The sequence below is a fragment of the Abramis brama genome (genome assembly GCF_963993115.1).
Source record: "Abramis brama genome assembly, chromosome: 9".
NCBI classification, from domain to species: domain Eukaryota; kingdom Metazoa; phylum Chordata; class Actinopteri; order Cypriniformes; family Leuciscidae; genus Abramis; species Abramis brama.
This window is the reverse complement of record NC_139971.1, coordinates 17,672,500-17,690,601: the sequence shown is the minus strand read 5'-3', so window position 1 is coordinate 17,690,601 and position 18,102 is coordinate 17,672,500. Positions and strand designations below refer to the sequence as shown.

Here is an 18,102-nt window from a genome sequence, read left to right as displayed (position 1 = left end):
GCTGTAGCACCACCTTTGGGCCAATCGGGGTCATACTCTGATAGGTTGTCCCCAAATTGAGGCCTACCATCTGGCCAGGTTTCACGTCTCTAGGCCTTACGGTTTGGCCTGAACGCATCGTTCAACGAATCTTTACAATTACAATAGGGTTTCAGCATTTCATGCTTGAACCCCTAATAAAAATCAGTACAATTACAATAGGGTTTCAGCACTTCGTGCTTGAACCCCTAAAAAAATCCTTACAATTACAATAGGGTTTCAGCACTTCGTGCTTGAACCCCTAAAAATCAGTACAATTACAATAGGGTTTCAGCACTTCGTGCTTGAACCTAACCAGCACAATTACAATAGGGTTTCAGCACTTCGTGCTTGAACCCCTAATAAAAATCAGTACAATTATAATACACTGTAAAAACGAATCTATAGAATTTACCCAATAAATGTGAGGTAACAATTTGCATCGACTTTGGTGGGGTAGATTTAATCCCATATATTGAGTATAAACTATCTGAAGTAAAAAGCTATTAAATACTTGCATAAATTGGGTAATAATACCTCACATTTATGTATATATTCAACAGCTACTTACTCATTAAAATTAGGTAAAAATTATCTCTTCAAATCAAAGTTAATTAATATCAGTTAATAACAATTACTTATTCAGAGAAGGTAAAATGTACCCCCCACAATAAAGACATTCAGATGGTTCATCAGATCAATGTTTTTAATCCCAAAAATCCTATGAAACACTCAAAATATAGTGCAGCACAACAGCTTTACACAACATTTCAAGTAATGAACCTGTTTTATAACTCACTGATCTATCAAATGTTGTTTCAATAATGTTGGATAATAAAACATATCCCTGTTTTAGGACATCCAGATCAGAGCGGAAAGGAGAAGTGAGGAGATCAGAGCAGTGCTGGATGTCCAATCACATTAAGATTTTCTTGTATCTAAACTCTTAGACTAAACTCTTTGTGTCTCTTCAGATTTACACAACAGTGACTGACCAAATCTGTGGTCCAGGTACATTCATATAACAAATAACCGAACAGCCTTGTTTATATGCAGCAATGATGCACCAAATTATCAAAAACACAGAATAAAGTGCTAAATAAAGTACAACAGCTTCACACAACAATGAACAAATTGACTTGTTTTATAACTCACTAAGATAAGTTTCAAATGTTGTTTCTGGATAATTGGCTACTGCAAACAACACATGCCACTTATTCTATTTTAAAAATCAAAAGCACACACACAAACTCCACATGGTTGTTTCTGTGCATGTACAGTATCAAATATCTGGATAAAGATAAAACAGAAACCAACATTCTTTAGTTTTTGAGCTTGCTCTCACTCTCAAAGATAGGATGAGAATTAAAAAAAACAAACAAATGGGGAGGGAAAGAGGGTAGAAGGAGAGATCAAAATTCTTCAGGCCACTTTCTATTGGTATTCCTTTTCTGTCAATCTGGGGGAAATCACAGAGCAATGGAGTGGGCTGAGAGAGAGTGGATGGATCTGTGTCTGTGTGTGGAGCAAATAAGGGAAAAGAAGAAAAATATAAAACTACACTCCATTACAACTCCATTAAAAGTATGTCCAGACAAAAGATCCTCTTCGAACAAGAGGGGAAATGTGTGTCTACTGCATGAGCTTATTTTTGAGGCTGTGGACCTTTTTCAGTAGTTTTGCCCCGTCAATTTCCCAAAAAAAGTTTTTGAAAAGCTTCAAACGTGTTCTTCAGATCCTTTGGATATTCGATGTTGATTGCATAAATGAGTCCCATCAGCAGTATGCATGCCTTTGTTCGGCTTCCACATCCTTCCATCACTTGGTTTCCCTCGATCACAATAGACAAATCTGATGGATCCTCCTCAGCCATGACATTGTGCTTCACAATCACCTTCATCGTTTTGTCTGTGTAGTCCTCACATTCCTACATGTTAAAAAGAAACAAAAAAAAAGCATACACATTTTTATTTTATTTAAGATGCTGTTTCAATATATTTCAGTTTATCTAAAAGGAGAGCAGAGGGGGAGTGGAAGGCAAAAGGAGAAGGTGGATACGAGAGGAGAGGAGAGGAGAGGAGAGGAGAGGAGAGGAGAGGAGAGGAGAGGAGAGGAGGATCCCTTCCCATTTAATCCCACCGGTCACAATAGTGACCGTAAAAAAAAAGTTTCATTTCTAAGGCTATAAAAATGTTACTGAATGATCTATCAATGCATTTCCAGCAGATATTGAAATAATAAAGGGTCTCAATGAAATATGTGCAGTGTCGCATGTTTACTGTAAATTGTCACATGACCAGAGCTGTTTACTTACTGTTTGCGCCAAGAGATGAGGATGGCAGCAAGAAAGCTCCCAAAGAAAAGGGTGGTAAAGTATGTTAACATAAAGATAGGACATAGATTTTTGGTAAACATCATGTTTAAGGTGTCTAGTATTGATATATGCATTTGCAATTACTCAACTTTGTTTAATGTGGTCATAGAACTCACAAACATGTCAACGGCAACAATAGTGACCGGTGGGATAACCCATTGTATCTACATGCTAACACATAGGCTAACTGTTCTACCTTACTTTCTACCTAATTTTACACACAGACACACACACACACGGTCATGTCGCTTCTGATGTCTGATCCCCACACACACACACACACACACACACACACACGGTCACGTCTCCTCTGATGTCTGATCTCCACACACACACACACACGGTCACGTCTCTTCTGATGTCTGATCTCCACACACACAGACACAGACACAGACACACGGTCATGTCTCCTCTGATGTCTGATCTCCACACACACACACACACACACAAACACACACACGGTCACGTCTCCTCTGATGTCTGATCTCCACACACACACAGACACACACACGGTCACGTCTCTTCTGATGTCTTATCTCCACATACACACAGACACACACACGGTCACATCTCTTCTGATGTCTGATCTCCACACACACACACACACACACACACAGACACAGACACACACGGTCACGTCTCCTCTGATGTCTGATCTCCACACACACAGACACACACACACAGAAACACACACACACACACACACGGTCACGTCTCCTCTGATGTCTGATCGCACAGACACACACACAGAAACACACACACACACACACGGTCATGTCTTCTCTGATGTCTGATCTCCACACACACACACACACACACGGTCACGTCTCCTCTGATGTCTGATCTCCACACACACACAGAAACAGACACACACACGGTCATGTCTCCTCTGATGTCTGATCTCCACACACAAAAACACACACACACACACACACACACTCCACACACAAAAACACACAAAACACACACACACACACACACACAAACACACACAAACACACACAAACACAATGCACAGGTCAAATAGACCTATATTAAATCTGTACAATGGTTGATACAACACAGTATCCCACCAGTCACAATTGTGACCGATCATAAAACACACTTTTTCACACACTTTTCCATGAAAATGTCTAAAAATTATGATTGATTGTTTCAAAGGGATACTAATGGCACATGATTTGGATATTTTTGTGTCTGGGAAAAATTTGGGATTAAATGGGTTAATCAAAAATCTGTTATCAATATGACATACCTGGCAGTCATGGAAAAGATCTTCTTGTCTTTCACCGAGGTAGTTAATGAGGCAGCAGACAACAGCATCTCTTTTTTTCTCAATGTTCTGTGTCTGTAGGGAGATACAATTTAGTGATAAGACTGTTAGCGGAGTGGGGAGTGATTTACATATACTAAGACCGAATTCCGGCCCTGCAACAGACTGGCGACCTGTCCAGAGTGAACCCTGCCCCTTCGCCTGATAAATGCTGGGTTGGCTCAAAAATCTTGTGACCCGAACGGACAAAGCAGTAAAGAAAATGGATGGATAAGACCGAATTCACACATTGATGTTAAAAGGTTTAAGTTGGTAAGGAGCTCAACTTTGCGCACAACAAAGCAATTGTTTACAAATTACTTTACTTTTAATTCACTCATATCAATAATTACATATTTGTGAAAAAATAAAATAACATACGTCATTTAAAGTGTCCAGCAGAGGACGCATCTTGCAACCAGCTGCTCCTCCTTTGGCACGCATTAGCCGCAAAAGACCTGGTGTGTACTCATCAAGCTTCCGCATGAATGTCTCCTCCAAGGAAACTGTTGTGATGCGTCTAAACTCCTCCTTGATATAGGAAGTAAAAGGACCAAAAATTACATTTTAAATTAAAGACCAGCTCTCATAGTAATCACATGAATGTATCCTAGTGGGAAGAAAAAATTACAAGACATTCTCACCTGAGCCTCAGTGAATAATGCTGGCCACCTTTCTTTAAACACACCCACAGAGGGGCTGAGGCTGACCACTTCAACTCTTCGGCTAGAGAAGGTTTTATTAATTTTATCTGCAATTATCTTTGCATTGTTTTTCTTTGTAATTTCACAAATTAATTCAAGCCTCTCTTTCTCCAGAGTCTCTTGGCTTTCACCAGTAGGGTGCGGAGGGAGGTAATTAACCTCTGCTTTTTTGGGCTTTTTTATATTTTTTGAAGGCACTGCATCACCTGGATGCTTCCTTTTTAAGGTGTTGATTTCAATTTCCGGGTAAGAATATTTTCGAGATCTTAGCTTGGCACGGTAATTGTGCATCTTGTTTTTTATGTGCTGCTGCCAGCCATATAAGCCTGCATATGATCCCGGCTCCCTAAGACACGGAAACTTAGAAACCAAGGCTTCAGCCACTGAGAGGATTTGCTCATTGGTTGGGTAAGCAGTGTAAGAAAAAATTACTTTTGCAAGCTCTTGCATTATTGCTGATTTAACACTGGCATCCATGAAGTGTCTTCCAGTGGCATCATATGAGTTGTTTGCCTCTGCGAGGATGAGTTCTATGTCTCGGGAAAACTCCGGTACTTGGAATGGCACTGGCCATGCAGCAGAGCGACATGAATCAGGGAGAATAATGGTGTCACTGGAACTTGACGATGCATAGTTTGACACCTCTGAGGATGCATCATGATCTGCAGGGCAGATGTCCGTTTCAGTAGTACTTGCAGGATAGGTGCTCACTGAACTCAATGTAGATGATTCAAGTACTGGGTGTAGGTCAAGGGTTATCGTCGGCTCTTTTAGGATCACTTTAACAGTGGCCTTGTCATACAAGTCAGCAGTTGAGGTGACACTGAAAAACTCATTGTCAAAGTGTTTGTCCTGGTATAGTAGTCCAATTTCCCCATGCAATTGAAAAGTTTCAGTAACTATGGAAACAAGATCTTCCATTGTATTTGGAATTCCTGTTGGAAGTTTCAGCTTTTGAATGTTGTGTTCTTCTAAAATGACTCTTAAATGGACCGCCATTGTTGTTTGGTGTGTGTTTCCTCAGCTGTAGAGACAGAGAAAGAAAAGAAATTGAGACAGGTTATTAATAGTTGATGAGCTTACTTGCATAGGTTTGCTTCAATATTCTTCTGCCAAAGCAATAAACAGATATTTAGTTCAGTGGAAATTTCAATAAATAATCTTTGATTGTCATTATTATTTTAAAGGGATAGTTCGCCCAAAAATGATATTTAAGCCATGATTTACTCACCCTAAAGCCGTTCGAGATGCATACGTCAATCTTTTTTCAGACGAACACATTTTCAGTTATTTTAGAAAATGTCTTAGATCTTTCAGTGGTTATAATGTGAAGCAATGGGGTCCAGCTGATTCAAGTCGGAAAATGTACATGCAGGGGCGTCATGCAAGCCAAAATTCTGGGGGGGCACAATCTGAGACGTTGCAATTGTTTTCTGACGGGTGATATGGATCATGATAGGAGGGGTCAGGGGGTTTCTCCCCCTGAAATTTTTTAAATTCTGGCTGCTAAACATACCATTTCAATGCAGTTTGGGAGGGACAGAAATACCTTAACGGAGCTAGCAGCAACCCTCCTCTATCTGAGGACTAAGTTAAAGTATCTATTTTGTAAGTTTATGTAAAAGACAGGTTGATGAAAGAACTGTAAGCTCAAATTCAAAAGCTTTTGAAGTCTGCTTCATTAAAGCATGTTTACACACACACTTACTGTACACTTAGCCAGCAGCCATATCTCCCTGTAGCCCAAGACTGGTTGCCCACTGAAGCTAAGCAGGGCTGAGCCTGGTTAGTACCTGGATGGGAGACCTCCTGAGAAAACCAGGTTGCTGCTGGAAGAGGTGTTAGTGAGGCCAGCAGGGGGTGCTCACCCTGTGGTCTGTGTGGGTCCTAACGCCCCAGTGTAGTGACGGGGACACTATACTGTCAAAGAGCACCGTCCTTCGGATGAGACGTTAAACCGAGGTCCTGACTCTCTGTGGTCATTAAAAATCCCATGGCATTTCTCGTAAAGAGTAGGGGTGTAACCCCGGTGTCATGGCCACACACCATTGGCCCTTACCAATCATGGCCTCCTAATAATCCCCTTACATTGAATTGGCTCTATCACTCTCTTTCCTCTCTCCACCTATATCCGGTGTGTGGTGAGCGCACTGGCGCCGTTGTACTGTGGCTGCCGTCGCATCATCCAAGTGGATGCTGCACACTGGTGGTGGTTGAGGAGAGATCCCCTGACATGATTGTAAAGCGCTTTGGGTGTACAGTAGTACATATGAAAGCGCTATATAAATGCCCGATTCTATTCTATTCTATTCTACTTAGGCCTACTACACTTAGGCCTACTACACATGATTTTAAAAACAGTACCATTGCAGTTTTTATGTTATGATTTTAAATTGGTATGTGACCTAAGAACGATCTTACATTAAAGGTACATAAAGGTGCTGAGGTCTGACTTTGTGGTGCTCTGAAATTAAGTTATTTTAATATTAATATGTGATGAAGGACTTTGAAAGAAGTTTGACAGATTTCAGTGCTGAATAAGGTTAACACTACCCCGTTTATTTGAAAATGGTTAATATTTGACAGAAATGTAAAAAAGTAATCAAATCAAATGTAATATGTACGGAAGCGTATTGCATTCACTTGAGGGAAAATAATCTACTCTGTTTTTCTGAATTAACAAGTTAATTATCTCAGAATTACGAGATAATTTTTCATGAATAAAAAGTTTTTGCTCTGTTTCTCTGAATTAATGACTTAATTATCTCAGAATTACGAGATAATTTTTCATGAATAAAAAGTTTTTGCTCTGTTTTTCTGAATTAATGACTTAATTATCTCAGAATTATGAGATACAAAACAGAGCAAATATTTTGTATGAAAAATTATCTCGTAATTCTGAGATAATTAACTCGTTAATTCAGAAAAACAGAGTAGATTATTTTTCCTCAAGTGAATGCAATACGCTTCCGTAAATATGTAACATTACTTTAGTAAAATCATTGAAATACTGTAGTTACACTGCTCATTATTATGTTTCAAAACCGATCAGATAACATATGGCTTTGTATGGCAGTAACGTTAGCCAGCTAGTTTACGGTTAGACTAGGCTAGCTATCCATAATGTTACACTGACACAACTTAAGTTAATGCTCTGAATTCGCAGCTAATATCAAATCCATAACTTTTTGATCAAGTTAAAATTTCCAGGTCAACCAGAAATAATCCCACTACCTTTTAATATCATCCGATAACTAATTCAATGCCGATTTGTTGCTTTGCCCACTTACCACTTCAAGACCATCTGTATAACATTGCCAGCTCAACGTGCGAGACGAGTGAGTTGCTTGAACATACACAGCAAAGACGCGCGTAGCGCTCTAGATTTTATATACACAGACACCATATTAGGAAAAAGGGGCGGGCTGATGCTGACCGATTTATTACACATCCAGAAGAATACATTTGAGTCGTTATAGGCTCTGGTATATTATGGAGCATAATAGGAATAAAGTTGTGACAAAAAAATTACCAGGGAGGAAAAATCTGAGGGGGCACGTGCCCCCTCACTTTGAATGGGCATGACGCCACTGTGTACATGCATCCTTCTCAAAAATAATCCATCCGGCTCCAGGGGGATAAACGAAGGCCTTCTGAGGGTAATCCGTGCGGTTTTGTCGTAAAAATATACATATTTAAAACTTTATAAACTAAAATAACTGGCTTCCGGTGGCGGTCGGTGCGCGTTCACAGAGATGAATGCGTCGTGACGTAGAACGAACGTGACAGCGGAGCCAGAGAGCAGAGCAAAACAAAACTCAACGTTCGTTCTACGTCACGACGCATTCATCTCTGTGAACGTGCACCGACCGCCACCGGAAGCCAGTTATTTTAGTTTATAAAGTTTTAAATATGTATATTTTTACGACAAAACCGCACGGATTACCCTCAGAAGGCCTTCGTTTATCCCCCTGGAGACGGATGGATTATTTTTGAGAAGGATGCATGTACACTTTCCGACTTGAATCAGCTGGACCCCATTGCTTCACATTATAACCACTGAAAGATCTAAGACATTTTCTAAAATAACTGAAAATGTGTTCGTCTGAAAAAAGATTGACGTATGCATCTCGAACGACTTTAGGGTGAGTAAATCATGGCTTAAATATCATTTTTGGGCGAACTATCCCTTTAGGAAGAGGTAGATGAGGAAAGGAGGAGAAGAAAGGAGAGTAAGTATGCATCACATTTTCCCATTTTCTGTGGCAATCGTCCCTGTTAAATAAACATCACAATAAATAAATAAGACAGGATTCCTGGCCATACTAAGCTGTTAAGTAATTGTTTCAATATCTACTTGAAGTGCACACATATTTGATGACGACAACATATATAAAATCAACCCATTACACTTACTCTGATGTGCAAATGAAGTGTTTAAGGGTCACCATACGGCCATCTGCTGTATTGTATGCAGCCAAGGGGTATGTTTCTTTTAATTCAGAATGTTTAAGGATTTCTGTCTCTCCTGTTGGCTCTACTTTGAAACTCCTCAGGTGTTCACAATACCAACCACTAAGCAATTTCAGAACAAAGACAGGAGTTTCACGCACAATGATTATTTGCTGGATTTCTCCAAAGTCAGGTAGGCCTCCTGTTGAGCCAAACGGCAGCATCATGCCAATATTATAGTCTGTGCCATTTGTCATGTTCACAAACTCTTCCCCAGGGAACTTCCTTGCGAAGGACTCCTTAATGCCATCTTTAAGAACATCAACTGCCACAAGAGTCCTCTGGGACACTGACAGTGCTGGCCTTTGGTTGTTGCAATTGTTGGTATGATACGCAATCATTGATTGGTGTTTTCTTGCCATTGTCATGAGAATGTTTCTAAAACACCCAGTCTGCCTCACAATCCTTTTAAAGAATCGATGTTTGGCTTCAAACCGCATAGTCCAGAAATGTACCAGTGACCCGTAAACAGTTGTAAGCCATGGATAATGCTCGAGAAAGTGGTGTTTTGGTCGAACTTTCTGCTCTGGGAACACTTCAAAATATCTGTAACGGTGTTCTGAGATCTTACTTTGCATGTTACCTATTGTCTCATCTGTGTGGAGAGGAGCCATGATGACAAGCTCCACAACATCTTTAAGGTTCATCAAAACCTCCCAAGCAGGCTCATCTTCTGGGACTTTGTCACCAATCATGAGTGGCATCATTCTCAACAAACACCAGTTTTCGTGTGCGTTACCTCCTACGCTTTTTCGTAAGTTGAAATGCGGGGCAATGGGTTGTGGACAGTTTCTTTTGTCACTCCATTTGTAAGGAAAGCAACGTATGGAATGGTTGAGCTCCTGAAGAGAGATGTATTTCTTTCTGATTAACACATCAAGACAGAGTGATATTTCCACAGGTACAATTCCTTCGAGCAAATCATGCAAAGCATCAGGGGGATAACCTGATATAGCATGAAAGTTACTGAGTCTGTCTGAGATGGGACACTGTCTTTTAACTCCGCAGTGGTGACCTTCTGCTGGATCAGACAGTGCTGCTTTGACATGCATGGCATAGTTGGACTTAGTCCGTGGAGGAAACAGTCCTTCTCCTACTTCATGCTCCTGAATCTGTGACCATTCTCCAATGCAAAAGCGACAGAAATGTGAAGCTGAAAAGCTTTCAACAAAGCCACCTATTGAGTGAGCACCAAGATTGTCAGCGACTACAGCAAGTACAGTGCCCTTGACCACTTTGCCCAGACTTGAAACAAAAATACCTTCATCTTCAAAGGACTTCAAATCTCTGAGCAGTGGGTCCAAAACCTTTGCATAGCCATACTGGTTGACATCATTTGCCTTGCACAAAATGGTTAAGTAAATGGAAGTCAGTGTAGATCTCAATGTGGCATGTATGTCTGCGAACACCCAGTACACTGCTGTGACTTTATGCTTCTTGCGGGATGTTCCCAGAGGGTTGCATATCTCAAAGTCATCTATATATAATATGAGTGGGAGTTTAAGTTCATCCTCACATAAAAAGCTGTTTTCTCTTAGTAAAGATCCATCATTAAACGATTTGTATCCAGAAGAGGCATCAGATGGCTTTTTGTTTTGTAATATTGTGTTTTGAATGTGGCTGTTGTTCACAAGTTGAGATAATAATGGGAGGATTGGTATATACTGAAATGATTTTTTCTCTGTACTATCAAGTATGTACTCAACTGGTTCAATCGATGAGAGATGCTCCTTACTAAATTGCTCTCTCCTGAACTTACTGCTGAAAGGCCCATCCACTCGTAAAGCAGCACAGACAGGGCTTAGCTGGCAAAGGTCTTTGACCAGTTCTGATATCACTGAGTCTTCAAATGTACAGCCATGTTTTCTCAAAGTACTCAGAATGATCTCTTTAATGACGGGGCCAGATGCAGACGCTGTAAGGAAATGAAATTCCTCTACTAGTTCATTAATGCATGAATTTGAGACATTAAAAATATTCTCCATTTTCAGGAGGAGCAACCCCACTCTTTTAGTAATAATTTTGTTTAAGTCCTCATCCTCCTCAAGGACTAAGCCACAGTCGTTTTCATCCTCAACAAAATCACTTTCTTCATCCGGGTTGTTTTGGTGTTGATAAAGAACATTAGTCTTGAAATCTTCCAACAAATGTGGGTTGTGTTTTCTACTCTTGTGGCTGTGGAATGTAGTATATTTGTTGGTCTTATAATCACAACCCTCAAAAACACGTCACAGTTTCAAACTTTTTTAGATGGCCACCAAGATGTTCAAAAAAATGCCTCTCATTGTCAAAAGAGCATGAATTACAGACAATGCATGTAAACGAAATGATGTTTCCTGGCTGGGTTGACTGAGAATGATGCCTTGACAAATGTGTCCTTAATGCACCCCATGTCTTGACTGTGCAAGGACAATCTGCATAGAGGCAGGGTATGGAGTGGACTCGACCTAAATGCTCATGTATTAGTCTGCTGTGTTTCAGCAGGTCCAATCTTTTTGATGTTGTGAATTTGCACAACTTGCATTTCCAGTTCATTTTCCCATAACTGAGGACTTTAGTTAAGGTAACTATACCTTTAAGGACAATGTGATTTATTTTATTTGGAAAACTTGCATACCTGTAAAGGATACACTTGTGGTGGGGACGGGGGTGGATGTGTCAACTAGAACTGGTAACAGTGGTCTAACAGTGAGTCTCTGCTTGTGGAGGACAGAAAAGAGGAACTGAAGAGAGGGCAAATAGTGAGTGTCCACATACACAGACTCTGCCTGCAACAGAAATAAAAACAAAAAATACACAAAACAAATTATCAGACATGTACCTGGGTTAGATTTTGTACAGATGATTTTGGGTTTACCTCAATATAATGCAAATAATCACCCCCTTTGGTTATTCGGGTGGGTGTTTAATACGCAAAATGGATTATAACCCCAGACGTTTAAAAGAACCAGGTGGCTATTTGCAGACCGGTGATTAAAGAGATAGTTCACCCAAAAATGAAAATTCTGTCATCATTTACTCACCCTCAAGTTGTTCCAAACCTGTATGAGTTTCTTTGTTCTGCTGAACACAAAGGAAGATATTTGGAAGAATGTTTGTAACCAAACCAAACAGATCTCGGTCCCCATTGACTACCATAGTATATATTTTTTTCCTACTATGGAAGTCAATGGGGACCGAGATCTGTTGATTACAAACATTCTTCCAAATATCTTCCTTTGTGTTAAGTTGAGTAAATGATGACAGAATTTTCATTTTTGGGTGAACTATCCCTTTAATTGGGGAAATATGGTAGTTTATCTGTGCTCCTCTGATCTGGGCAGTCTGTCTGTCTGACAAGGGCCGGTCATGCAGAAATAACAGACTGTGTACTGACTTAAATAAAGGCATTGCAATTACATATATTAATATTCATGCTTCATATAATTAGCTTCATAGACAGGGTTGCCAGGTGCCAGCAAGGTTTTCCAGCCCAAAACCTCGTCAAAAACCGCCCAATTTTTTGTGTGGCTTGTTTCTCGTTTAAACACATTGAAATCATTAACAAGCTTTAAAATGACCCATTTTTCGACTTAGCCTATCCAACTTTAGAAACAATATTCAATCAAATGAACGCAAAAGTAGGCTACTGACCTCAGTCAGACTATACAATTAATAATAATAATACATTTTATTTCTAATGTCAGCTAATATTCGCTTTTCTTAGACTCAAAGCGCTACAATACACAAAAGAGAATAACAACAATAAAATGCAAAAAAGCAATCACAATTCAGTAGCCTACATATATTAAACTATAAGCTATAATGTTTCGGAAAATAATGCGATCAACTTAGGCTCTCAATAAGTCTGTTTATTGTCAAACGTTGGAACAAAAGCATTCAGTAACATAAAAACATTGAGTGGATATATGGACATACAAAATAACCCACTTTAACATTTCAATTATTTCAAATTTCATCATGAAACATGCATATGATATGAATAACATTTCATGAAAATCTCGTTGATAGAACAGGGGTGTCGACTCTTTGCAGCACATGACTGGCGGGACAATTCTAGGCTATACAAAAAATAATTTCATAGGCGTACGCCAAATATAGGCAAACTTGAGTTTGACACCTGTGATTTAGAACAATTAATACCAAGGAGTTACCAAGCTATTCCTTGTGACAGGCAGTTAAACCTATGCTTTTATGAAAATCGCGTTGAACATATTATTTAGAACAGTCAGTGCGCTCTTTGCATAAGCAGAACGTTCATGCATGGCGGGCGGGCCATCTCTACAAATATAACAGCAAACTTGAGTTTGACACCTGTGATTTTGAACAATTAGACCTAATACCATAAATGTAGCCTATTCCCTGAGACAGGCAGTTAGGCCTAGAGTTTGAATGAAAATCGCTTTGAATAATTGTTATTTAGAATAATTTGATTAACACAATAACATAAACAATAATTTTAACTTGTTAATAAAATTATTCTGAATAACATGTTCAAAGCGATTTTTACATAAACACACAGGTTTTTACATAAACACACGTCAGACCGTTAGGAGTGTGAGTTTTCGTGTAAATCGCTTTGAACAATTGTTTTTAAGAATAATTTGATTAACACAAAAGCTCTAGTATATACTAGTGTCAAACTTGCTCAACAACTGTCGGGGCGGACGGAATGTAGCTGATGTGAAGCCATTACGCGCAAGACCTGTGCGCACGTCCATCAACCCTGAAAGAAGGGGTAAGCCCATCCTGCTTCGTAGGTCATCTTTCAGTAGTGTGACTTGAGAAAATGCTCTTTCAACTGGAGCGTTGGATATGGGGAGGGTGAGCAATTTTATATCACCAAAAGCTAAATCCTGGAAACAGTGGTTTCCTCCAGCATCTTTAAAAGATTCCACCTCAAGCCAGAATGCGTCAATGGCCAGGTTGGGAGAAAAACCTGCTGAGGCAACATTTCTCAGCTGAGTCTCAAGAGAATCGAGAGAGCCAGAAAAAAACTCTCTAGGCAACTCTCGGACTTTTGGCTTGTAGGACATCACGGCAGCAGGACATAGGAGCTCCAGCTTGGCGAGTAGCTCCATGGATGCAGGCAGGTGCATTTGGTATTGGACCAGGAGTTCTTTCAAAAAGTCTGTGCAACGTGTTTGGACCAGTAGCTTCATTTCAGGGGACAAGATGCTTGCTTCCAGCTTCTGGCTGAATGTGGCCCCCAAGTCAGTGTCTGCAGGTGAGAGATAGATACTGGTGGAATTTAGGTCCAATTCTCTGAGCTGTTTTTCATTATTCATGCGGAAAACGCTAGGCTTGATCATGCGTCTCATGGTTGACATATAAAGCCGGTTAAGGTCTCGGAATACAGCGAGGCTGTCCCCAGTCTCCAACTGGAAATTCTTGTTTACGGCCTTAATTTCAAACAGCAGCGGACGTAGAAAATGCAAGTACAGACTGTTTGTTTTGTCTTTGTACATCTCGCTGAGGAGACGCGCGGCATAACAATGCTCAGCATTAGCGGCCAATGTAAAATTTAAGGTCAGCTCCTCTTCTTGGTCCAGAATTCGGTCTATGCAGTCTGCTGTTGCCAGCCAGCGGGTGACGCTCAGCGATAGTAATTTTAGGGGAGACCCTCCATTGACGGTCTCGTATATATGGCTTTATAATCGGTCTGGCGCTTTGCGGAGTGTGAGAACCAGTTATACGTCTCCCTGATCAGATAGTCTATATTGCTGGGCAGCTGTTTCATCGCTTTGTGGGCAATTATATCCAGGGAGTGGCACACGCATCTTATAAGTTGTAAATTCGGTTGCCTCTGTTTCAGTAACGTGTACACCGAATGATGCCTGCCGACCATTACACTGGCCCCATCTGTTGCTATCCCCACCATATTAGCAATGTCCAGTGCACACTCCTGCAAAAATCTAATGACTGCCTCCACAACTCCATTAGCATCAGCATCTGAGAGCTCCACCAAACCCAAGTAAGTGCTAATAAACTGGTTGTGTTTTTTGGAGCGATATTTTATGCATATGCAGAGCAATTTGCTCACTGTAATGTCAGTTGTCTCGTCCAAATATAGTGAGAACGGGGAGTCACCGATGTCCTCTAGTAGCTCCTGTCTAAAATGAGGTGCTAGCAATGACTTAATAACAGCAGTGCATTTTGTTCTGTGCATCTGGAATGCACCTGTCTCGTCTTTCAGTATATCAGATAGTTCATCAACAGCATTAATGGCCGTGTGGCACGCAATGTACGTTGCTATCCGCAGTTCTCGTCGTTTCTGGACATTGTTGTCAGGGTTACTGGACTCACCCACTCTGCTCACTGTAAATGGTCTGACCGTTGGCTGGCACCTTGCCTTATGCTTTTTGGTGGTTGCATGATCTTTGAGATCTTTTAAATGAGCACGGACATCAGCGTTACAGTATTTGCAGTGTGCCTTTCCTTCTTCTGCACCCTGTGCAATCCATGACTTTAAGTCTGGATCTCTTTCCCACTCTTTCCTGTAACTTTTTTTATATTTTGCCCACTTTGGCATATTGACAGTGTCAGTCAGCTAACTAAGTTTGAAAACCCCGCAATCTAGTGTGTTTGGGGGGAAGGCGGTGCCGGCGTGCTTTACGTAGTAGTAGTGAGGGAGTGTCTGTTGTGAGCTTACGGGGCGGCACGTGACGTCAGCCAGAGCTGTAGTGGGTGTGTGAGTGTATGAATGAGTGAGTGAGACTGCTGCCCGCTGAACAGAGGGTCGCAGGAAGAAGGATCTGAAGTGCCGGTGTTTCGGCAACAAAAACCCGCCGAACTGATCCGAAACCAGCCCAATTTTTATCCACCCGCCCAAATCCATTTTTGGCGCTGCTGCTGCTAGGTGACATATGATAAGCCTCATTGGTGATATTTTTGACATATGGGGAGAGAGTTGTGGAAGGCCTATACTTCATGATAAACATAAATATATAGCAGCAAAGACAACGTGGGCAGTGTTGTTGGCAATATAGGCTACAGAATATTTCGTTCTGTAGGCCTATTGACTGTGCAGTATTTGAAAATCAATAATATTTTTTTTAAATTGCATTTATATTTGCATTTATGTCAAACCCTAGACACTTTCCAACATCAAAATGACATTTATTAATATGTATTCATGTCAAAATGTCATATAAACATTGTATCCTATTAAATTTTGCTTGGAAACACTTCCAAGACGATTGCGTCGCGTGAAAAATAGGCGTCGGTTCTATTTCTAGCATGCACGCGTTTTCCGCGCGGCTCGAGCCGCGCCTGAGTGTCACGCAGGCAGTGTGCAAGCTCTAACCTGTTAACATGGGAGCCGAAATAAAAACGGACACGCCACGCAGCTGAGACGCTCACGCCACGCATCCAGTGTGTCACCGGCCTAAACCAAGTTGCCTGACCGACGGTCCGACGTTGCCCAACGGCCGACCGTCGGCTTGATGTGTCCCGGGCCATGGTGACGCCAGCGACAGATTCAAACTTTAATTTCAAGTAATGGCATGTTAAACAAACGAAAGCCGAATACAAGTGAAGTGTAATATCTCATAATTAAAAAATATATATACAGCACTCCTATGTAAATAGCTTACCTTCACTTCTACTGTTCGATGGCAGCCAGAGAGAGGATCCAGCGTCGCCCACACTCACTCAAAAACGCGGGCTAACGCATGCGCAATTTAAAGCAAAAAAACTCACGGTTTGGGGGTATATTTTACTGCATTTTTCTATGTGATGGTTCTTACTGTTGACGAATGGGTAGCATATGTAGAATTTACCCATTACTTTAGAATTCGTTGGCTGGCTGCAATAATCATGTACATTTTATATGGTTTCCACAGATTATATTTACCACTCTCCAAAATCACTTTTTTCAGTGTAGGGTTTCAGCACTTCGTGCTTGAACCCCTAATCAGGACAATTACAATAGGGTTTCAGCACTTCGTGCTTGAACCCCTAAAAATCAGTACAATTACAATAGGGTTTCAGCACTTCGTGCTTGAACCCCTAACCAGCACAATTACAATAGGGTTTCAGCACTTCGTGCTTGAACCCCTAATAAGAATGAAAGCTTTTTGCCAGTTATAGCGCCACCTATGGTCCGATCTGCATGAAACTCGGCATGCTTCTTCACCATGTTCTGACACATATGCTCATCAATTTTTGTGAAGTTCTGAGTTTTGCTGTAGGATTTGTAGGCTTTTGAGTATATTTTGTCACGCCCCTTTTCTAAATGACCCTGTTACAGCCACCCAGATGCAAAAGTTCAACTTTTTTTTCGATAATTATTGATCTAGAGAGTCCAGAGAATTGTCCTAGACTGGTTTGGTTCCGATCGGGTCAAAAACCAGGGACTAGTTCGCAAAAGTAGGTTTCGGACAAAATTCGACATAGCGGAAAATTGAATTTGGATTGTCCGCCTTGAGCCAGGGATCACAGTGGTGTAAGGCACTTGAGTCTAGGACAAACGGTCTAAGAGTTATTAGCGATTTTGTACTTTTGCTTGCTGCAGCACCACCTATGGGCCAATCGGGGTCATACTCTGATAGGTTGTCCCCAAATTGAGGCCTACCATTTGGTTGAGTTTCAATGCTGAATGGAGAAGTTGTCCTGAAGTGTTGGGTTGGCTGAGACCACAAAGCAGCTCTGTCTTTGCAAGGTTTAGTTGTAGGTGATGGTCCTTCATCCAGCAAGAAATGTCTGTCTGTCAGGCTAAGATGTAAGCAGCTACCATCGGATCATAAGGCTGGAATGAGAGGTAGAGATGTGTGTCATCAGCATAGCAGTGATAGAAAAAAACATGTTTCTGAATGACAGATCCTAGTGAGGACATGTAGAAGGAGAAGAGAAGCGGTCCCAGCACTGAGCCCTGAGGCACTCCAGTAGCTAAATGATGGCAGTGATAGGAAAAGCCATGTTTCTGAATTACAGATCCTAGTGATGACATGTAGATGGAGAAGAGAAGTGGTCCCAGCACTGAGCCCTGAGGCACTCCAGTAGCTAGATGATGGCAGTGATAGGAAAAGCCATGTTTCTGAATTACAGATCCTAGTGAAGACATGTAGATGGAGAAGAGAAGTGGTCCAAGCACTGATCCCTGAGGAACTCCGGTAGCAAGAAGTTGTGACTTAGAGACCTCGCCCCTCCAAGACACCCTGAAGGATCTTCCTGAGTGGGCA

At 41.0% G+C, this 18,102-nt stretch overlaps 1 protein-coding gene across 1 annotated transcript; it reads right to left on the bottom strand.

The window, feature by feature from the left end:
* Window positions 1-717: 717 nt before the first annotated feature.
* On the bottom strand, window positions 718-17,663 carry LOC311089259 (uncharacterized protein). The gene is made up of 7 exons (XM_084123814.1): window positions 17,496-17,663; window positions 11,538-11,688; window positions 4,349-5,432; window positions 4,086-4,235; window positions 3,648-3,740; window positions 2,333-2,368; window positions 718-1,945 (listed from the first exon to the last, which is right to left on the bottom strand). The coding sequence occupies exons 3-7, from the start codon at window positions 5,405-5,407 to the stop codon at window positions 1,706-1,708; spliced, it is 1,578 nt and encodes a 525-aa protein (XP_083979940.1). The 5' UTR covers window positions 5,408-5,432; window positions 11,538-11,688; window positions 17,496-17,663; the 3' UTR covers window positions 718-1,705.
* Between the last annotated feature and the right edge of the window lie 439 nt (window positions 17,664-18,102).

Bases quoted from the DNA above. Each gene is read 5' to 3' on its own strand.
- LOC311089259 (XM_084123814.1), bottom strand. From the start codon at position 5,407: ATGGCGGTCCATTTAAGAGTCATTTTAGAAGAACACAACATTCAAAAG. The intron at 3,741-4,085 runs GTATGTTATTTT...ATCTCCCTACAG, and splicing joins TGCTGGACACTTTAAATGAC to ACACAGAACATTGAGAAAAA. The intron at 1,946-2,332 runs GTAAGTAAACAG...TTTAACATGTAG, and splicing joins CTCATCTCTTGGCGCAAACA to GAATGTGAGGACTACACAGA.